Source organism: Vidua macroura, chromosome 4, assembly GCF_024509145.1.
Source record: "Vidua macroura isolate BioBank_ID:100142 chromosome 4, ASM2450914v1, whole genome shotgun sequence".
Taxonomy (NCBI): domain Eukaryota; kingdom Metazoa; phylum Chordata; class Aves; order Passeriformes; family Viduidae; genus Vidua; species Vidua macroura.
Window position 1 is genome coordinate 69815994 of NC_071574.1, and position 23895 is coordinate 69839888.

The window sequence follows — 23895 nt, forward strand, 5'->3', positions numbered from 1 at the left end:
AAATCCCTTAATGACATAATAGAATAGAAATGGAGTTAATAATAGAATGAAATATCCTGAATTGGAAGGAGCTCACAAGGACCATCAAAGTCCAGCTCCTGATCCTGCACAGGACAGCCCCAAGAGTCACAACTTGTTCCTGAAAGCATTATCCAAATGATTCCTGAATTCTGTCAGGCTTGGTTGGAGAGACTGGAATGGTTAATGGCTTAAACACTGTTAAAAAAGGACTTTGCCATTACGGCAAAATTGTATAAAGAAGCTGTGAGCACTGAAGCCCGTTCAAATGTGTCTCCTGAGGGGACCTGGGCTGTGACTTAAGCCACCTGATGGGAACTTGAACAAAATTAAGGTGGTACTATGGTCCAGGTCTAAAGAGAGGTGTAAGGAGAGCTAAACAAGGCTGGGGGAGAAGAATCAGCTCTGGCTCGGTTTCATGGGGGGAAGAGAGATTTTGGGTGTGTGACAGAGGGTGTGAACACCCACCCTGCCTAACACAAACCGGCTCAGTTGTAAAACCCACCCACCCACCCTGGGGCAGCCACATCCACGGGAGCAGCAGAGGAGGGGTCATAAACCATCATAAAACCATCAAAGACCCCCAAAACACCCCCAGACTCATTGCTGAGGCCCTGCAGCAGAGAACTGCACGTGATGCAAAGTGATGGCACAGACACAGAGTCTGCTGCAACAGACAGCTTCAAACTTGTCCCCCCAGGGGAGGCACCAGGCATTCCCAGCTGGCCCAAACACATTCACCCACTGAACTCTGTGTTTTGTGGGACCCTCACCACTGAGAAGACCAGAAGAGGATCAGTGAGATGCTGTCAGGATACACAGAGTGGTGATATTTTCTGCTTAATCTGTCTGTCACTCTCTCTCCCACCTTGCCCCTCTTTCTTTCTCTCTCTCTCTACCTCACACAACTGTTAAATAAAATCCTCATTATCAACTTCAGCATATGGTCTCATTTATACCTTAACACAGGCAGAGGCATCTCTCTAACAATTTTAATAACCAGATCTTAACATCTGGTGCTGTGACCACTTCCCTGGGGACCTGTTGCAGTGCCCAACCACCCTTTGGGTGAAGAACCTTTTCCTGATATCCAGCCTAAACCTCCCCTGACACAGCTCCAGCCATTCCCTTGGGTCCTAAGATGCCTCCAGAGAGCATCTCCAGGCATCCCCCACAAAGAATAAAATTCAGAGATGTTTAAAGTCTACTCTGTAACGTGAACTAAAACATGGCAAGAGGGACATTGGCTCCAACAGTGCACTCCTGATCCAAACAAATGTAACACTCAGGTTGATGTAGATGACTCTAAAGAAGAGGTTGCTAATGGCAAAGGCCATGTTTAAAACCAATAAGTTTTAATAAATTGGCCTTGGAGATGCATAAGAATGAGAAAACGTGCCATTGTGAGTCCTCCTGACTGTAGAGAGGGTTCCTGGCCAATAACAGAGAATTTCATAAGCCGCTATGAAAACACAAAGTGCAATTTCATCCCTACACAGTAATAGGAAAGGTGCTGGAATGAAGTTATTATTTTCTATTTTATTTCTAGCCTCTATAATTATACTCCTAAATTCATTTATACTACTTCTTAACTTGTGGAATAGATATTTTTCTTCTGTATAGATAATAATAATAGTCCTCAATGAAAAAATGAGTCTTCTTTCTCCTCCAGAGGGACAATAAATTCTCCCCTTTGGAGGAAAAAAGAGAAGAACAGAGAGTATTCACCCTTTCCTTCAGCTTACTAAAATAATAATAGCAACCAAAAATAATTTAAAAAGCAGCTTTATTTACTCTCTGGAATGAGGGGACTCATCTCAGACAAATTCAATCTTTCATGGCTAGCACACAAACAATCACTACCTGAAAATAATTGTGTCAGATGCTCTAAAAAGTTTGCAAGATTGGATTTTTTTTCCTTTTTTTGCAATTCTGAAAAAGTTTTACCACCTGAATTAAAGGGTGCATAATATTTGATAGATTACTAGATTAAAATATTCTAAAGGCTTTTATAGCCTCACCCTTTAATTATACATCCCATTTCAGTGTGAGATGTTCAGATGGAAATGTTAAAGAGTATCTCAAAGTGAAACTAAACTTTTTTTCTACAGCAAATAAGGCTCTGATTCAGCAAACTCTGGTCTGTGTGAGCTTATATGTGGATTTTTCCAGTTAACTCACATGGATAATGAGTCCATTTATGTGCTTTAGTTCTCTGCCTGGGTAAGGAGTATTACATTGAGCTCCATAAATAAGTTAATTGAAGGCAAAAATAAATCTTCCTAATCTGGGCAAACAGAATTCATTAAGTCATATCATACAATGGGTGGAAAGTATAGTGATATAATGGCAAAAGCAACTTGGGATTTTCCTAAGGAGACTGAGAAGCCTGAATGCTGATCAGCTCTCCAGGTACACAGAAGAGTCAGGCAGTGACAAAGGAAGTGATCAGGCCTTCAAAATTCAAAATTTAAAATTAGAAACATCTCACCAGGATGGACATTTCATGGCAAACTCTTGGGGGTAACTGATGTATAGGGGGTTTCTGGAAGCTGGAACTCTGTGTAGGGGATTGGAAAACCTGGGTTTGTAGGAGATCCCACCTGATGATTGAGTCTATGCCACAATCACAGTTCAAAGTGACTAGAAAAGATTAAAGTGTGCTAAGCAGTTGTTCTTGTCCTAAGAAAAGTTTGGAAATTGTTGTTACAGACTAAGGAGCTGGAAAATCAAAGGGAAAACAGAGATCCTCCACTATGAAGATCTTTCATTTCCCAGAATCATAGAATGCTGGAATGGTTTGAGTTGGCAGGGACCTTAAAGCTCATCCAGTCCCACCCCTGCCATGGCAGGGACACCTCCCACTATCCCAGGTTGCTCCAATCCCCATCCAAACTGGCCTTGGACACTTCAGGGATCCAGGGGCAACCACAGCTTCTCTGGGCACCCTGTGCCAGGGCCTGCCCACCCTCACAGGGAAGCAATTCAAGTAAAGATTTCCCTCCCCTTCCAGGAGAGCTGCCAATCCTCTAACACTGCAAACCCAGAGAACAGGATGGGTTTGTCCCAGCACAAGCCATGACTATAATTCAGGCCACCTGGGATGAGCACTGGGTATGAGAATGGAATTTATCTTTGGCAGTTACAAAATTAAGCCTGTCAAAAGCCTTTCCTCTAAATGTTAATACACAATGACAGATTACTAAAATTGAGCTATTTTGGAGGGTTCCAACTGCCTGAAGTCTTACATCAGAGCTATAATACACTCACGACCACAAGTGCACATTACCTGTTTGCTCAAAGGGATCAGTTGATGCTTCAGCCCTGTTATTTGCCTCAAGTTTCCTCTGTGCTTTTCTCCATAGTTTACTTGTACATGGCTTTCATTAGGGCAGATTCAAGGTAATTTGGGTTTTGAATAAGAGTTTCAGTTGCTGAAGAGATGTCCAAACTGGGTTTGGTTTGCTGTATTTCTTTTTAAAATCTTTGCTGACTAAAGCGAAAAGCAATACACACCTACTATCACAACAATGATGTTGTTCTGTGGTGTCTTTTATTTGTTTGTTTATTTTATTAAAAGATGTCTAAGCAAATTAAATCAACTGGTTAGTCAACACTGAAATGACACGTTTTTTACTTTGGTAAACATTCAAAACCATCCCTGCAGCAGCTGACTGGAACAGCAAGATGATTTATTCATTTAGATTTTTACCAGACCTACCTCGCATCCCAGGCAGCACACAGACATAGGGAAAAAACCCCAAATAAAGAAAAAATCCATACAAACTTTGAAGAGCTTGCCAAATTAATGCCATTACTATGGAAACAGTAATGAAGTTTGCATCTATTGACAGTTGTGATCAAATCTTCTAGCTGATTAACATACTAATTGTGATTCATCCACTAAATAACCTCATCTCTTTATTTACTAATTCTTTTGTTGTTGTATGTACTTCTGTTTCATGCCTGCTTCAATGTCAATCTTTTCTGCCTTATTACAACACGAGGCTGATTCCAAGGAGCTTTTGCATCCCTCTCATCCATGACACCTCCCTGTAAATCCCAGCTTCCACTCCCCAGGTGCTTTACATACCCTGATCATCAGGACAGCTTTCCTGATGTCCCGGACCCCGTCGTAGACCAGGCGGGAGGCGTCGATGAACTCGTTCTCCTCGAAGGGCTGGGGCACGTTGGCACTCAGGGCTTCAATGGCCACCTCCACTTGCTCAGCAAAACGTGGCATCACTGGGTTAAACACAAGGAGAGGCAGCAGGATTAGATCAGTGCTCTCTCCTGAACACTTTCCTGCTGCTCTGGGGCATGGGTAGTTTCCAGGAGGCACGGCACGTGCTGTCCTGGAAATTCCCAGGCACAGGGAGGCTCATGGATGGGTTTGTACCCACCCTGCACGTGGACAGCTCTAGCACTTTATCTGACAGCATGGAAATAACCACCTCTGTATTCTCTCCTCCAACTGTGCAAAAAAGAATAGAAAACTTCCTTCAAAAACTGTGATTTACTGACTTTTAAAAGTCTGCAAGATACCTGAGCAGGCAGTAAAGTTCATTTAAGAACTTTACAACCTATAATGAGCACAGCAAATATTTGTATCAAGTGATCAAAGCAAACTGTAGCCATTATGCCTGATAATTTACATAATTTACACTCTAGCTCATACTAAATAATAATAATTTTATGAGGGAAAAAATGCAAAATCAAGGGTATACTTTTGTGAAGACACTTAAATGAATCTTCCGTTTCTTCACTATCACCATGTTTATAACACAAGACATAGCCATAGATAATAGTTAAAAATATTACAACCTGTGGTACAAACTTATTTAATACACAATCTAAAGCTATTATTTACTTTTGTAAATGGTTTCAGAGCATTGCTTGAAGTAGCAAGAGACTTTTCTTCAAATTTCATGGAGGATTCCTTTGAAGGTATAATCACTTCCTGCACATCATGTTTGCAGGAGAATAACACTTCAAATCTAAAAACTGAAACCCAAATCCTACAAACACGAACATCAGGTCCCACTGATTATACTGCACCTACATTCCTGTACTTGTTTACTCCTCTTCATAATTTTAACATTAATATTGGAGGACTGTGCTCATCGAGGACAAATATAAAAAATGTTTCATTAGAAACCTGGGGAAAAAGATGCAGTTGCATTAATTCTTAAGGATTTAAGGAACTAGGGTCAAGTTTAAGTTTATGGATAGCCATCTTTTCATCATATCCACATCACTTTTATTCTAGCATTTAGGTATCCAGATCATGTATCACTGACTTTACTATTTTGGCAATATAATTAGAAGAGCAGGAAATGATGATTCCCACAACAGTTATTGCCTTTTTTTGTTGTTGTTGTTGTTAAAATATTACCTTTTTTGCCTATCTTTTCCCTAAACCCTATTTTTAATACACTTATTGGTAACTTGAACCCAACTGATGAATACAAAGAGGAATTTCCAGTGTTATTTTCATCAAGAGCAATGACATTCTTTCCCAGGGACTTCTACTGTGTTAGGAAACCACATTTTCTTCTTGACTGAAAGTTCTTAAATTTATTTTACAGTATCTGACTTAAAGTAAAACCACAAAAAAACCCCATGATTTAAAACAGTGTACATTTTGAAGAAGTGGCAGCAACCACGAGCTCAAACTTTCTGTTTCTGGCATTTAAATATTATGCATTGGATGCAAATGAGGAAACCTTTAAAGGGATATAGTGATTCAAATCTAGTCTATACATTACTATATATATATATATATATATTTATATTTATATTTATATTTATATTTATGTTTCATATAGACAGATGAAAGAACAGATTTGTATTTTCCATGCAGATAATGTTCAGTAAGTTCCTGGGATACACTGAAGAAACAGGAAAAAAGTGACAGCAACAACAGACTTTAAAAAAGTAAACATTAACAAAACATTGCCAGGCAGAGGGGAAATATTTTAATTAGAAAAGGAGTTTGAGAGAGATGGAAGTTTTGGAAAGAGTATTTAATAAATGCATATATCAAATTATCTTAATTAATCGAACACTTGAAAGTGTAGTAGGAGACTAATATGATTGCATAAGGAAGTCTCAAGCCTGAATATCAAAAAGCAATCATTAAAAATATAATGTAAACAAGTAAACCTAAAGAATAAAAGAGAAATTATTTTGGGTTGTTTGGATAAAACAAGTAATACTAGAGATGCAATAATGACATCAATAAAAAGAAAAGGAGGTAAAGAACCCTAATATTTAGGGTTAAATTAAATTTAACCTTAAATTTCTGTTCAAAATTTCTTAACTAGCAGAGGAGGTCAGTTATTTGATATAATTAATAGTAGGAGCAACAGGCCTGAATTAGGAATGGGCAGTTTGAAGAATATCTACATAAGCATAAGGAAATTTATTTTTTACATATGTGTTCAAGTTAACAAGAGTATAGTAAAATTTACCCAGTAGTTCTTAAAAAAAAATCAAAGCAATTTCTGAACCAATTTTGGAGAACTCAAGAAAAACATTAATGGTGAAAATACCAGGGATTTTGGAAAAAAAAAAAAAAAAAAAAAAAAAGAAGCACTTGTCTATTTTAGATAAAGGTATATAATCCTTATATAAATGTTCATGTAAAGGTAGAGAAGAAAGGAAGGAAGATTTATACAATATTCAACATAATTTCAGTATCCAGAAATAAAATGAAACATGACGTGGCACAATTAATGTTTAATTATCTGTAAATAACCAGCAGATGCTGGACAGGCCACAGATTTGTGGAAATAAGTTCCACCAAGCTTTTACAATATTTCCCTTGACAGGGCAGTGATGGAGGGGATCAGACACGACACAGCTGGACTTGTCATGGGCACATGTGACATTCTTAGAACAAAACGAGGGAAATTTAAATTTAATGGTTGTAAGGTGGAAAGTTACACTTCATTCCTATTGCTGAACTCAAGGTATTCATTCCTGACCACATTTATTACCTCCACTGGGTGTGGAAGCTTCTCTGACCAGTTCTGATTTTGCAGACCTGGCTATAATTTAGTCCCTCATTTACAATACCACACGTGAACATTATCTGCTGTTTCAAAATGGGAATAGATAATAAACTGCTTTGTGAATTGCTTGCTTGCCAATTGTATTTTTACATCAGTGCTCAGTTTTGATTGGACAAGCAAGAAAAAAACTACCTTTAATAGGAGGCCATTACTTATTGCTTCTCGAAGCATATGTTGTCATTTAAAGCAGTGAAGTCTTTGAAAATTGAAAACTGAGTTGAGAAATGTATTATTCTCCAGTTTAGGTTATTGAGCGCTATGAAGAAAAACCTCCAATCTTTTTTCTCTATTATTTACCACACAAAGAAGGATATTTGTGTGCCAAAAGTGAAAGAACCACAAGTAAAATTCAGGCAAAGGCATGCATTGAATCTGGAGTTAAAACGTGTAAATGCATCAGATTCATTTATTATGCACAGAGAAATTGGCTATAAATTTTAGATTCAGAAGCAAATCAATACTTCTGGAGAAAAATTAAATATTGGTTTCTTAGTTTGAGCTGTGGCCTTGAAAACAGTCACACATATGCTTATACTGAAAAATGTGGTCCATTAAAATCTCTCAGCCTAACTACATGAATTAATTAGGCACCTGCATAAATGTTGACAGAATCAGGTCCCAAGTTAATAGCAACACTTCTAATTCACTGACTTTGTCATTCCAACAAAATAAAGATTTGAAAGCCTTTCTGTGGATGAGTTTCCAATGGCACTGAAAGCAAGCCCAATGCCAACAAAATCTAGGTTGAATAGCTGCTGGAGAAAAATTTGGAACCAGAAAAGTTGAAATTACTTCCATTTTATCAACTGATTAATTCTTTTGAATTATGCTTTTTTTTTTTTTTTTTTTTTTTTTTTTGGCTGATGCATAATAGAAATCCAGCTTATCACCATGTGTGAATTCATGCCTTGATCAAACTTGTATTTTTTTTGGTGAACCCCTCTGTTCCACAAAGAAAATATTTTCTCTAAAGCTCTTCTTGTTTTTCTCCCACCCACCCATATCTCCTACATATTAAAATTATCAAGTAATTATCTGCTTCCTAAAAATATATTCCCTGTTGACTTTTTCTCTTATGGCAATCAGTTTGTACTGCGATTTTGGTATTTAGAAACATCACTGCAATTTTTGTTTAGTGACATGGGAACAATAAGATCCCAGAAAGACAGAGAAATGCTAGGTTACATAATAAAATTATTGAGATAGAAATTAAAAAATGTTTGGGCGTTCTTGTTCGTAGCATTAGAACAAAACGTTTCATTAATATGCAAGATTAAATGACTGCCTTGCTGATTTATTGCACTTTTATGACCTTATTATTTAGGAACTTGAATTCCTCAGAATCTTAAGTAGATGTGAATGTTCAGAAATGTGTAAAGGGATAATTAAGACACAAAAAAAGCAATAAAGGTCAAGGACCCTTCAGGTGCATGGGTTTCTAATTCTTAGTAGCATCAATGGGAGTGAGGAAATTTGTCTGGTTTTGTCTTACATCATACAACTGGAAGTTTTAAATCTCTTTCCTTATACCAGGCAGAGAACAGTAGATGCTTCCATGAGACAATTAATCACACCTACCCTACTTTAAAGACTCAGGTTCAGCTGGATAAAATTCTGATTTTCCTCTGCCCACTGAAGAGTGAGGGAGGTGTTTGGCTTAGACCTGATGTCTGCTTTAGACAACCAAGTTTAGGCACAAATCAACCCCATTTGTGCACCAAATCCTGGCACACTTTTGGCTCTGAATCAGGCTGAGCACAATGTGGCTCCTTTCCATCCCAATCTCACTGGAACTGAAGGATTCCCAGGGGTCTCATCTTTGGGGCATTTTTTTGGCCAGAAGACAATTTTTGAAAAGCACCAGCAGAGCTATTTCTTAGAGTTTGATTTTGAAAAGACGAGCACCTACTTGACTCTTTTTAGAATCCAGGGATTTGGATCCAAGGGAAGTGCCCCTCTCAAAGACCAGGGGTTGTTCCCTAGAGCCAGACTGTCCTCAGACAAATCTGATATTTGAGCAGCAGAGAAGTGGCTGCTCTCCTGTACCCACTGGACCCAGCTGTGCCCTCTGGCTGGCCCTCATACCTCTCTATTTTTTTAAGCATTTGTATCCATCCTTAAGAAAACTGATTTTCCCTATGCCATGTTGATAGAGACACATCATTTAAGGTGCCAATCACCTTATCTAAGTAGCCCTTAAATGTCTTTAAAAATCTGGTCACTTGTGGGTAAGATTATTTAACAATGAAAGGTTTGGGCTACTACACTGCTAGAAGTTTCAGGGTCTCTGAAAATGTTTGTGCTTCTCCTAAACATCATAGCTGTTTGTGTCACATAAATCAAGAAAATTATCTAGAATGACAGGCAGGAGTGTAAACTTAAAGTTATCAGGGTAGACTAAAAAGAAAAAAAATATGAATGATCCATTACACTACAAAAAAAAAAAAACGCTCTCTTAGGAAAAAAAAGCTCAGCCATTATCCAGATTTAAGAGGTTTTAGTATTAAACATTCACAAAGTTACAGCTTAAAAATTTCAGGCCTCTGGATGAAATTTCTTCTGTTGGTTTTTGTGTTTGGGTGGCTTGTTTTTTGTCTTCTTTTTGTTTTAATTTTTTAATTTACTTAACTGAAGAAAGAATGCAGTCTACTGGGAAGTTCAAGTATTTAAAAGAGATATTTAAAAGATCATCCCTAAGGGATATCTGACATCCTCTGTCAAAGACAGCACAGTTTCTCTGTTTCGTTTGACAGATGAATAAGGAATGAAATACGATACTTTATTCAGCTCAAAGTGTTTGTCAAAGTCTGTTTCTAAAAGAACTGTACATTCCTTATCAGAAGATTCTAAATACTTCACAGGACGTTTTTAATTCCTGGTCTCATATAATTTAATTTACATTTCAGTCATGACTATTATATTGCTAATTGAAAAGAAAAAGCTTTATAAAAGTCTACTGGAACATTACATAACGTATCAATGTTTGGGTTGGAAAAGATCCCTCAGATCATGGAGTCCAACCCTTAACCCAGCACTGCCAAGGCCACCACTGACCCATGTCCCCAAGTGCCACATCCACATGGCTTTTAAATCCCTCCAGGGATGGAGACTCCAAACTGGGCAGCTGTGCCAGGGCTGGACAAGCCTTTGGTTGAAGAAAACTTTCCCTAATATCCAATCTACACTTGCTGTAGCACAGCTTCAGGCGGTTCCCTCTCCTCCTGTCCCTGTTCCCTGGGAGCAGAGCCCGACCCCCCTGGCTGTCCCCTCCTGTCAGGAGCTGTGCAGAGCCACAAGGTCCCCCCTGAGCCTCCTTTTCTCCAGGCTGAGCCCCTTTCCAGCTCCCTCAGCTGCTCCTGGGGCTCCAGACCCTTTCCCAGCCCTGTTTTGGGTATCAAACTCTCTGTGTCTCACACTGATGAAATGGTTAAAAGTCAGCTGTAAAATAATGAATATCAGCTGTATGTCAGCTGAAAAATAATGAATAATGAGACCCTGTAGCAGTCTGCAGTGAACACAAGACTTTCAGGAAGAATCAGCCTTCACTGCCAAACACTGATTTAGCCACGGCCCATAAAAACAAAGTTCTCAGGCTTCTTTGAATTTATGGCCAAGTCCTGACCCTTTGGCCCACCTGTATTAAGTCTTCTGGCACTTCCCAGAAGGCTCCAACTTTATCTATGGGTTTATGCAACCCAGCAGATTGTCGTGGGAATGGAATAAATGGATTTGCTCATGTGCAGCCCAGGTGAGATGGACAGTACAGAAATCAATGGCATGTCTGGAGCTATGGTACCACGTGTTGGGAGACTGGGACACACACACTAGAGGGAAAACTCACCTTCAAACTTTGTCCTGACTGAACTGCCATTGACAGAAAGGTAAATGTTGGGGCAGAAGCCAGGTAAGAGCTGTTTGCATCCTGGCCAGCACAGGAGGCCACTGATTAAGGACAGGTCCATCCCAAAGTGGACAGAGGAGGATAACAGATGTCAGCTGCAGGGACATTTGTGTCTCACCACTCTCCCCTCTACCTGTGCAAGACTACACACAGTGAGCACCCCCAAAATATTACTCCTGCTAAACAGAACACCCTTCAGGTTATTATTTCAAATGAAAGCAAACTTCAGAAAATTCCCTCAAGAAAGCAGTCTCATGCTGTTGGCCACCAAGTAGGTTATGTAAAAAGCAAACCGCCCTTCCTGGCTTAGCTAGAAGTTTGTGTATATCAATATGTAGGTGTGTGTAGGCAAGGGGATGCAAGGAATACCAGTGCTTTTATTTTAAAACATTATTGTACAATTCACATTTGTATTCACAAAGCATTCTGTTGGAGTTGGTGGATGGATATTGACTACATCTCTCTGCCTATATTTTCTAGACCTGGTAGATTTCTTCCTACTTCCAACACCACCCTCCTAATTAAAAAAAGAAAAACAAAAACAGGCTTTTAAGAGCACGAAATGTTTTTGAGAACAGATTTGAACAGTGACTAAATAATACTGGTTTATGAAAATGGGCATTTCTAATTTATTAACCCACTAGTCATCATATAAAGTGTCTGGCACATCCAAAATAGATAACCCTGTGTTCTTTTAAACTCTCACTGAGTTAATTCACAGCTAAATCTTGAATTTTCTTTTATTATATAATCCTTATCTTCTTCTTCTTCCATTTCTGGAAGATCTTTAGGTTGTGGAGAACAAAGTGGAAATATCTCCTTGGGGTATTCAGTGAATATCCTCCTATAAGCACAGCCTAACACCTTCAGCACCCATGTGAGGCTGTTGAGCATGGAAAAAATATGATTTCTCAGCTGCCCATTACAATGCCACTGTTTATCTGAGACAATTAATTCACTCAGAACCTTCCTGTCCATGCAGATAATATAGATTTAATTGTTCCATTTACCTAGAGAAATGAAATAAAAATATCTTTTAGTCTTGTCTTCCTCTCCCAACCAGCCCAAACAGCATTTTCCTTTTGGCAAATGTTGCTGCTGCCTATCCACCTGTTAATGAATGCATTGTACACCAACCACGGTGCTGGCCCTGAAGTGTCACAAGATTTCCCTTTCTGCTTTCTGAGAAATGATCACTTGTGCCTTGTCACCAGCTCTTAATCCATCAAAGGCCTTAACACTCAGCCCATGGTTACCTGTTTGCCAAACAGCTGTGGGTGCAGCATGTTAGGAAAAGCCTTTGAAAATCTAGATCAATTACCTTATATTCTCCTTCAGCACTCTATTCCATTTTTAAAAGTGGAGAAAAAAGAACTAGGATTTCAGATTTGAGATACACTGCTGATTTATTAATCTCTTATGTCTCATTTAATTGCTTTGTAATGCATTTTATATGATTTCTTAGTGTATTCCTCTCTATATTGATCAGTGTTTCTCTGGTTAAAAATTCTTTGGATCAAACCAGGCAGTAGTGGAACACAATCGAACACAATCTTGGGTGCTCTCTGGTCCTTTTGTAAAATACCTTTAATACCTTTTCTTTAATAATGCATTACTTTTTTTTTTTTTTTTTTTTTTTTTGTGACACTTTGACCTTTAGATGTCAGTTTTGCAAAACTTTAAAGAAAATTCTACAGTACTTTGCAGAATATAAGTCATAATTTGATCAGAACTCCTGGATAAATGATCTCATGTACTCAGGATGATGGTACCCATAAGTTTTACTATAACTACCTGAACTCCCATAAAACATGAATTTAACATCATTTATTTTTTAAATAGGCTCAATTTCACATATTTTAGCTCTCCCTCAGATTCAATATAGGTTTTTTTTTTGATTACAGCTATGCTTAAATTCATCTTCTTGCTTCTACATTTTGTTTCCTTTCATATCACTGCTGAAAAATCCATCTTTCCCACATTTTAGTATTAGCTTTGATAACATCATTGAGCTGCCTTTTGCTAGTGATAAATATCTTTAAAGTTTGCCCTACTCACACTGATAAAACTCTCGCAGGCTTATTGCTGAATTGCCAGTAGTGCTGATTTTCAACTTTAGTGCATTCTGATAAAGACAAAATAAAACAAATTGTGTCAAAACAGAAGCTGGAGTGACCTACTTAAAACCAGTGAGTTACAAAGATACTGGGATATTTTTAAAACATGCTAAAAGCTGAAACTCCAGTTTCTGGTGTGAATGGTGTGAATCAGACGATTTCAAATTTCCAGTGTCCCTCACAAGAGTAACCCAAGTATTTTGGTACTTGCTGTTCCAGGATGGATTCCAGACAGCCCAGTGCAAACTGGAGTAAAAAAAAAAAAAAAAAAAAAAAAAAAAAGGAAGTTTTCCTTTCCCAGGCAGTAGGCAGTTCTGGTCTTACTTGTTCTACTCTTATCCCTTTCATTTCCCATTCCCTTCTTTTCATCACAACCCTGCAATGTCTACTCCGGTTTTCCCAGCTTAAATCCAACCCTCTTGACCTTTAAAGAATGCCACAGCTTTTTCTCCTTCCTGAACCTCAAAAATCTCGGAAAATAGATCTGGCCTCATTGCCTGTTCCTTGATTTATTTCTTGGGACAATTCTTTTTGTTTGTTTAGAAGCACAGGCTTCTTGCCTTCAGTTTTTACAGCTTTTGAAGTAACTGCTGAGTACACTTCAGCCTCCTCCTCGGTGAAGGCAATGGGAAACTCTCAGCTGGCCTTGGTCACTCTGGGTACTGAGCAGGATGAGGGACCTCAATATTCAAACCAATTCTGCTCTGTTTCCTCTTACTTCCTTCCCTTTCCTTTTGCCTTTGTCCTTGCTTTTAACTTTTTCTTTCTTCTCTTTTCCTTTCCACCCTTCTCTCCTTTCTTCCCCCCACCATGGACAACTTGTAACAGGATGATTTCACAGCTTTCCACAAATCTGAATACCAATATAACACTTAACAGAGGCACCCTAAAAAAACTCAACCAAACAAACAAAACAAAAAAATAAACAAAAAAAAACCCCAAAACCAAACCAAAACAAACAAACAAAAAAAACCCAAAAAAACAAACAAACAAAAAAAACAAACAAAAACCAAAACAAAAAAACAAAACAAAAAAAAACCCACAAAGAAACAACCAGAAACCACCAACCAACAAAACCAAACAATCAGCAAAAAAAAATTGAACCTTGAAGCTCTGGTTTATTACTGCATGAGTAACATCCACCAAAATCAATGAGTCTGGTGTTTGTTCCCAGCGAGCCCCATCAACTCTGTGGTTTTATAGGTTTCATCTTGGATTTATAAGAAAATCAGCAAGCAAGAGCTAAGTTTTTGTGATGGTTTTTAAAGGAAAATGAAAGTACTCTATTCAAAAAGGACTTTAACCAGTCTGTCACTCCCTAAAACTGCTGCCAGAGAAATGAATCCAGCCTTTATCAAGTACTTGGCTTTAAAGGCAGTTTGTTAGACAAGCACAGGCAACAATGCACTGAAACACTAAAAACCCCACCCCATATATTCCAGTGGCTATAAATTAAAACAACAAACAAAATTTGGAGGTGAGACTGGTTATTGAAACAATGATTGCAGTTTCCCTTTCTCGGAAACTATCAACATCATTTTCATGAGAAATTAATTTTCTCCCCCCTAAAAAAAACCAAAACAAAACAAAACCATTAGCAAGGTGCTTGTCTTTACATAACACTGTACCCATATTTCTCCACTGTGGATCTAACCCAATACTCACAGACCACGGTGAAATCTCTGGAAAAAAAGGCTTAAGAGAGGTTTTCCGAGTTGACAATTAAAAACAAATAATAATTATACGAAAAAGGTAATCTGCTTATTTTTTTTCCATCATCATTTAACTGAATTTTTCCCAGCTTCCAAAAGCATTTAATATAAAATTAAATTAAGGTCATTTAAAAACAAAAAACAAAAACCAAAAAAAAACCAAAAAACCAAAAAAAAAAAACAAAAAAAAAAAACAAAAAAAAAAGGAAGGAATAAAGATGAAAACAGTGATATATTCATAGATATTTTGATGTGCATGTGTGTGGGTGGAACCTGAATCCAAATCAATCCAAATCAATCACTGCCACCATTCCTGAGCCTTCAATAAAATCTGGGCAGGAACTCGAGGTGAGGAACTGAAAGAATATTGAAATAAATGCATGGATTGACAGGCACCCAGATCATGGAGTCACTGAGGTTGGAAAATACCTCTCAGACCATCGAGTCCAACCATTTCCCCAGCACCACTGTGTTCACTGGCCCCAGGTGCCACATCCACAGGGTTTTTGAGCACTTCCAAGGATGGTGATTCCAGAATGGCAGAAGGGGACTAAATTCCATTTTAATCTTTATTCTAAGGTGATGAAATGAGTCAGTTAATTCTACTTCTTTTAACCACACAGAAATCATAATCAATGCCTTTGTAAATGGTCTGAAAAGCTGCAAATAGAAATTGTGCTCTAATATTAATGATCCACATTCACAACTGGCAGAAATTGTTTAAGCTTCATCAGCTTCATTGAATTTGGGCCCACTCTGTCCCCTGAACTACTGCTACACAATTTGTACATGATATAAAGTTTTTAATATTGCAAACATAATATTTTTTTAAATACCCCCAAGTTTATTTACACTTTATAGAACACAAAAATTAGTAAAAACTTTGACTTGGAGGAACAGGGACTTGTTCTTAACTACTGAATACCAACATTAATACATTGATGTTGTCAAGATGCACTCAGTCTAGAGTTTATAGCACTTATAGTTCAAATTATATCAAAAAGTGAACTAAATATGGAATGTAAGTATTTTCTGTGCATATTATTCATCTGTATAATGACACTTTATACCTGCCCATTGAAATGTTTTTAATAAGAAAATTTATAGAATGTTGGGTCACAACTTTTAGCTAAATATAAAGCTCGAACATACATTTAGTTTTGTTTAATAAAGAAATCGTAATGGTAGAAGGAATTCTTCACAGCCCCTCCTCAACCAAGAGACACGTTTAATAGAAGAGTGCAACAAAACATTTTACCATGTCAAACTGGTAAGATTATTTTCCTTCTGTGAATTCATAAAACCAGCTCATAAACTTTTAAAAAGGAGCTAAATTTACAGTACTTATTCCACTGATATCTTGTTGAGTGGTAAAAATAGGTTGACATTAAGTTGGGGGCTACAATGCCATGAGTAATATTTAATCATCCCCAAATCAGTTTTTTAGATAATTTTGTTGATTCCTGTTCTCAAAGTGAACACAGAGACTGCAGAGCTAGAACAGTTTTTGCTTTTCCATCTCACAGGGCAATTCCTGAGCTTTTGGTCCAAAAGTCGCATTTGATGTGTCCTGAACTGGTGCAATTTTCATTTGTTCCTTCTAAAATAATCTTGATGGTTTTAACCTCAGATGAAGAGGTTCATCATCATCACCAATGAGGCAGGGGAGGATCAGCTCAGCCACTTCCAGACACCCACAATTCGTGCACCTCTATCCTCCTGGGGCACCTGATCACTTAGTGGAGACCCAGTCTGTGAAGTCAATGAAATTTGGAGCATGATTCACCCAAACCCACCCAAAGCCACTGCTTTCAGATGGGAGCACTTGGCAGCAATGCCTGCACTGAATTCCTGAGAGCACTGATATAGAGGGCTTTAAAATGACCAGCTTTAAAATCACCTACGCTGAGATGAATCCACTCCCTGCTCTGGCAAGGCAAAAACAGATTGGAAAAAAAAAAAGAATAAAAGAATATTTTTTCTCACTCTATCAATCTTGCAGACTTTTCTACTTTTATATAATCTATGTATTTTTATACAATCTAGCAGACTTTTATAGTTTTTCAATCAGGTGGTGCATTTTCAGTTGCTTATATGTATTTTTCAATGAAAAGTTGTTTTGTTTAGCAACACTTCAGTCATCAGCAAGTACATTCAGACCAAAGAGTAATGTTTGCAGTGATTTTCTGGAGATGTATAATACATAATCAATCAACTCAGAAGAAAAGGCTGTGTATTATTTATTCAAATCATAGAAACTTTGATGTAGTGGCCTAGTCTTGATGTGTTACTGAGTTTCTTCTCTTATATGGCTCCTGTCAGTATGACTTCTGCAACAGCACTGGGTAGAGAATAAAAAACACTCTCACAGCCATGAATTTATTTGTTTGTGCCTTGTTTTCAAGAACAGATTTCCCTCGGAGTTACGGATCTCAGAGAATCCACTGAAAGTTTTAAATGGCTAAATAAGAGTACTTCAATAATTCTTTCAGCATTTCACCAAACTCACCAGTTTCAGAGAGCAGTTTGGTAGCTTCCAGCACCTTCTCAGTGTAAACCCCAGTCTCATAGTTCTCCATCTCCGCGTTGATGATGTGGATGACTCTGGCTGCGCGGCCCCGGATGGCGCCCGCGGTTCTGTCCAGCGTGTCCACATCCCCCTCTTGCAGGGCAATCACACACTTGTTCACATCTTCCAGGATGTGGTTTTCTGGAATTCAGGTTAAAAATACAGCTCCCTCAATTTCACTCTTCCTCACAGCAAAGCTTACTCATTTGGGCAAATATCAGTATATTAAAAAATTGGTATCTACCTTTATCCAGGCTGCAAAACAAAAGCCCTGCTGTGATATTGGCACATAACAGTAAAAATCTGTGTGATATTTATCTTTAGTAGGGACTGGGCTACATCGTCTTACCTCTGCTGTAATTCCTTGAAAACCAGTCACATTAATTTCAAACATCACACTGAATTTTATCAAAATGAAACTGCAATTAAAATGAATGCAAAAGGGAAAACAGTCAAATATTTTGTAGATTCTCTAATAAACAGTTGAGCAATTTTCTGAAGGTGAATTTATACTCTCCCATAAATGTTTATTACATTTGGCTCATTTTTACCTAAGTAAGTCAGAAAAAAAAAAAACATATTGAAAAGACAATGGCCTTTGTAGATAGCACAAAACCTGGGCATGAGCAGTTCATTTCCCTCACTCCATCTATGCAGAGAATAAGCTGGGAATTTCTAATAACATACCCTTACAATTATGTGTGACTTTGCATAATCTGAAGCTAGAGATGACAACAGTGACTCTACTCAGAGGAGGTGATATCAAGCACCTAATTGGATTCTTGGGAAATGCATTGTTATTCTTCTGGCTCTGGATCAGGCCATCTACTCTCATGGGCTGCAGTATCAGAATTTGTTTAGTATTCTCACACACAAATTATGTGAAAGTGTGAAGAAGACACTGACTAGATCAGGCATTATTCTCTGCAGTCAGAAGAGTCAAAAATAATTTTAGTAAGACGACGACTGAATTTCATATTTGACCAAACTCAGTCTGAGAAACTCAGTGACTCTAAACAGCAACTTGATTTTCTGCTAGAGACACCTCTGAACTGAGAAGGAAATGCTGTTCTTTGTAGTAGCAGTAAAACAAAATTAATCAGTTCACCAACTGTTTTTTGTTAATTATCCTTTGCCACTAAAATGAATGATTCACTAATCTTCACAGTTAAAAATTCCGAGGTTGGATCATTTGAGAATTTCAGAAATGTTTTACATGATGTCGAATTTTACACTGCAATAACTTTGGACAGAAACTGAAAGTCCCCTGAGCTGTGAATCTGAGTAACTTGCAAGGCAAAATTCTTTGTTTAAAACTCTCCCTACTCAGAATGAAAAAGAAGTGCTTTGTTAAAATTTTTCTTTGCTGTTTCCATTTCATCATGACCAATTTGTTTTTACCATGGCACAAACAAATTTTTCCTAACAAGAAGCTATATATGAATTTGGACAGTGCATTTGGAATATGAAATAACTTTTTGAAATTATGGTCAGCTTTCTTTTGGTAGCCACCATATTATTAAAACATACCAACAAATGTGACAGTCAATATGAAGAGGAGGAGGTGTCATTGTAGGAGGTACATTTAACCAGATAGTGGCATTTTGAATGCTTCACTGGTTTGACTGGTTTATCCAAAAATAAAAATATTCTGTGTAAGCTGAGGCTTCCAAGCTTTACAGCAAGAGCAACAGGCTTTCTGTTTCCTCATGTTTAACAGAGATGTCCGTGCAAAGAATTAGGAAAAAGGAATCTAAGCTTTACAAAAATAATACTTCTCAGCTGCCTTGGAAAGTTTGGATCTAAGTTAAAACTCTGTTTGAAGGAATTAAGATTTGAGAAAAAGAAATGAAAAAGCCCATCATCCATTTAAATTACTTCTGGTTTATGGACACAAGCACCTGGAGTAAGCAAAGTCCCCAAACAAAGAAGAAAATGGCCATTGAGGCAGATTTCCAACTCTGGCGCATGGACTGGGTCTGCAGTTTACAGCCTGGTCATCCCTTTCTTTTAGAACTAGTTCTGCCACAAAGTGTTTGTCAGCTTCAAATCTCAAATAAAAATCAATGTGCTCCCATATTCTGAAGTACCCTACTATTCAGAGAGCTTATTTTCATTTTCTTGCAATGGCTTACAGAAAAAACTTGCAGGGCTGTTGAACAGAGGAGTGTAATTAACTAAACCAAACCACTTCCCTGTTAATAAGGGTAACAGGATACAACCAAACAAAGACAAAGAGGGCAAAAAAGAAAATAAAGGATTTTTTAAAGGATAAATATTTTTCTTTCAATATTTTTTTCTCATAAACTTTTTTTTTAATTTAGGAAATATCAAGGAACATAACGTAGAACAAAACCTAACATTTTGGCCAGACTCATGAAGTCTCATGAAGTTTGGCTCTTCTGAGATATTCGAGTAAGCAAAGCCCTCTTGCCCTTACTCACAACAATGAAATTCACCCTTCTAAGCAAAATAGGAAAATTAGTTTTCTGCAGCAGAAATTAACCTACCATGCACAACTTTGCAACTACAGCATTCACTGGGTATGATCAAATTATAACAATATACTCTGCCACAAGCTGGAGCACTTTACCAGGATGATGGAGAAAAGACTGTGACCCAGAGTCAGTGTCCTTCTCTTCTCCATCCCTTCTTTACCCTCCCAACCCAAACCACCCCATGATTCTGTAAAGCCCACAACTGCACAAGGATTCCAACAATTTCTACAAATACTCTCAGCCTGTTAACAGGTCTGGAACACATTTTTAGAAGGTGGGCAAAATCCTACTTTGTGCCTGAGTTGGAACAAAGCTTCTCTAGGAATAGAAGCACAAATAGGTGCTATTTTGTGGGAGGTGAAGAGCCAACCATTGCTACCAGGGATTAATTAACACAGCATGGTTGGTCCTACTGAGTACAGAAGATCGGCATTCCAATACAGACAGACTAGATTCATAATGCTTTAGTAATTATAGCTGTTATCTGCTCTGACCCAATACTTTAATTTAGGAGCATATTTTTGGAAAAGTCTCTTGACCCCAGTACCTGAAACAGAGAGGAAATCATCCACTGAAGTGATGTCGTCGACAGCCTCAGTGAGAACTCGCACCTGTTTCTCCCACTGGTCCTTAAACACGTCCATGTTGTCCTGGGCTACTTTGCTCTGGGGTCTGGCAGCCAATGTGAGTGCAGCATTAATTACCTGTTAGTCAAAGGCATTTGTTAGAGAAGGAGTGGTATTTTTTTATTTTAATTTTTTTTGCAAGGCAAAGAGCAAATAGATTATGGACTGTGCTAAAAATACAGGATACAACCCATTTGATATGAAGAGTCTCAAGATATGGATGTATTTTTCATAGTTCATGGGAATCAGGCAATGACAAAGACAAGGCTGTGTTGTTCTTCTAATGCTTTTAAGTGCTAAAAGATTTCTCAAGTACTTTTTGGCAGGAATCCTCACTCACCTGTGGGCACAGACTATCAATCTGTGTGGCTGCCATACGGACTAACTTCACACCTTCCTCATTATTGGAGATCGAACAGGCCAGATTTGCAACCTGCAACGAAATCATGAAATCATCAGGATGAGAATCAAGTTTTAGGCAAGTGAGGTGTTTCACACCTGTCTCTGCTCTTATTAAGCCTTGCCTGAAATGAAAGAGTTTTTTACAAGAGGAATAATACATCTTCTGTGGTGGTAAACAGAAACCTATGTAGATTATTTCCTTACTAGCAAACTGAACTACCCATCTTCTTTAGATTTTTCTCAGAATCTTCCTTCACTGTCAAGTGGCCTAGTGGCCACTGTCTTCTTCTATAGCTTGAAAATTATCTGCTGAGAAGTCATACAGGGAATGCAGAACATCCAGACATTTATCTGTACATTTCCTCTTCTCAGTTTCTTTTTCCTCTTATGAACTATATTCATTATTAATACAGGCTCATCCATAGACTCTGAGCTTGGCCAAAGGAAGGGTTTTTGATGTCCTAACACATAGAATCATACTTTTCAACCCATAATCAAAATTGATACTGGGAAGTTATATATCTCTCAAATATCTTCATTGTTTCTGATTGGTTTGTGCATATTACAATAATTTTAATTTTCAGGTGGACTTCTTTATTTCTATGTGTTTGTCTGCCCCGGAGTAAGATATCCATTAGTAACAGTAAAGTAACTTAGAGATGTGAAATAACTCTGTTGAAACCTTGTTCTGTAATACACATCTGAAGATCTCATTCAAAGATCTTTAAATCCACATTTACTTGCCCTGGCACAGATTTGGGAAGTCTGAGCCTCTAAGACTGAAGGCTATTTGGATAAGATTAAGACTTGGAGAGATATCTGAATGAGATCTAGAAATCAGACCACATCTCCAGACACAGCAGAGCTGCATCTCTGTGGCTTGAATTTACACAGAGGAACATGTTCTCCCAGATAAGATAGCTCTTCCAAAAAACCCATTCCCAAAAGCTTTGTGCCAGCTCCATGAATTTTCCAAACAGCAATTCATATCCCAGTTGTTTAATCATTCAAAATTATGGCTCTTTATTCTAATCTTCATTAAAACAAACTTATAAAATTTTAAATATGCTTCCTTGATATTATTCACTGTGCCTGAAGGCATAGCTATCAGTTGGAAATGATTCATGAATTAGTTCAAATGCCCCCATCTTCCCAATTTTCCTCCAGTCTACCCTTGTGGTATTAATCTGTTCTCATCTGCAGTGCACATCCCTGCCTTAGCTCTGATCCATCTGTTCTGCATAGAACCTATTTCACTTCCAGTTCTGTGCAGCGTGGCTTGCATAAATCAGAGTGCCAAAGCCCAGGCAAGAAAAGAACCCAAGGCTTCAAAGGGTCTTGCAGGCATTTCCTAGTCAAGATTTTATCATGATGTCGTGATTTTTGTTTTCATTTCATGATGAGACAAATGAGTTGGTCTGTTTGTTAACAACCTTACAGCCCTCATGTCAAAAACATTCTCCTGAGATGACATCTTCCAATTAATTTACCATTTTCTGTAGTCACTTCTTTGCACACATCAAACAAAACCCTTTCATATTCACCAGAAACAACAGCTAAGCAGGATAATATTTAGGATTCATTAACATGAGTGGAAATTACAGACTTTAAAAACTAGCAAATGATATTAAGTTTAGCAAGAGCCGCCTTCCTGTATTGGAACTAAGTGGCTTTTCAGACTGCCCTTATATTTTGTGATTAACACGATGAGAATTTGTCCCATGGCTTCAGATGTAACATTTACATTTTTGCAGACAGAAATATGTGACTGAAGGGGGCTGGGTGTCATGAAATGGCCATCAAACTATAAAGCAGGTCTTTGAGTTCCTCTGGAAGGGAGCAATGCAGATATAATCAGCAAAAATAAAACTTAGTTATTCTCTGTGTCTGTTAATTAGTCTTTAAATACAATCTGATGAGATAATATTTGGATGTTGAAAAGTGCCCTGTTTTTCTGAGAAGGATACAGACACAGTCAGAGAAATATTTTTTTTCCTTTTTTGTAAAATAGAGTTCACCACGTTGTTTTGGGTGTTGCTATCAACACAAGAGTACAAATGTAATTATTGCTCCATTAAATATATATCAAAGAGCATTACAGTTTTCTGTTTAAAAGAAATAATGCTACACAAACCCTAAGTTTAATAGTTTCTGTGGTATATTTCAAGCCTTGTATAAATACAGCCCTGCATCATCAGCAGTCAGGCAGCAATACTATTCCACAATGCAGCAGGGAGTGTGCCAGCCTGCACCACAGCAAGATCTGATTATGTCAAATAAACATACAGATAAGCAAATTCCACAATGGCAGATGCAAACTGGATAAAATTGAATTCAGCACTACAAACCTATGACTTTACCCAAAACTTAATTTTTAAAAGACGGCAAAAAATAGCCTTTACTTGCTCAAGCCTGAGTTTCAGTGCATAAGCATGGACCTGTGAAACATCACAAGCTTTAGGTGCACTCAATCACCAAATACCTCACTTCTTAATTACTTTGATTGACTTTGTTATCAAATACACAGTCAAGTCACCATCAATTAATATTCTTGCCACAGCAAGGTCCACATGCATGCTCTTACTTGATAGAAACCACAAGGTAATTCCTCCTGCTTAAGCTTATTATAAATCCAGCAACTTCAGATATTTTTCCTACCCAAAACTATGAACAAAAAAATTAATATACAATTGCACCCCACTTAGTTATCTGGATGAGGTGCCAAACTGATCCCTTTGGACAATGGATTAAAAAAGGGAAGGCCCTTCCAAGAGCTGTTCCTGCTTGACTCGTCTTCTAGATGTGTCTGGTGTATTACAGCTGCCCCTGGTGACTGTTGAAAAAGGTATTAGTGAAATAAAAGGTTTTACTGGTACATTATAACTTGTTTGGCACGGGTGTATTTAATAGAACATGTTTTGTGAAGAACACAGACACTTTTGAGGGTGGGAATTTCCTTGATGTGCCACTCCTGGG

At 37.8% G+C, this 23895-nt stretch overlaps 1 protein-coding gene across 17 annotated transcripts in view; it reads right to left on the reverse strand.

The window, feature by feature from the left end:
• CTNNA2 (catenin alpha 2) overlaps window positions 1–23895 on the reverse strand; it is a 468972-nt gene that overhangs the window by 41720 nt on the left and 403357 nt on the right. For all 17 annotated transcript variants that reach the window (XR_008436616.1, XR_008436617.1, XR_008436618.1 and 14 more), the window contains 4 exons: window positions 20858–20950; window positions 20439–20595; window positions 17334–17534; window positions 4112–4263 (listed from right to left, as the gene is read on the reverse strand). Coding sequence is in view for 10 of the 17 variants with exons in the window: in XM_053974852.1 (XP_053830827.1) it covers window positions 4112–4263; window positions 17334–17534; window positions 20439–20595; window positions 20858–20950 (603 nt within the window). In the remaining 7 variants the exon portion in view is untranslated. The remainder of the gene's footprint in view (window positions 1–4111; window positions 4264–17333; window positions 17535–20438; window positions 20596–20857; window positions 20951–23895) is intronic.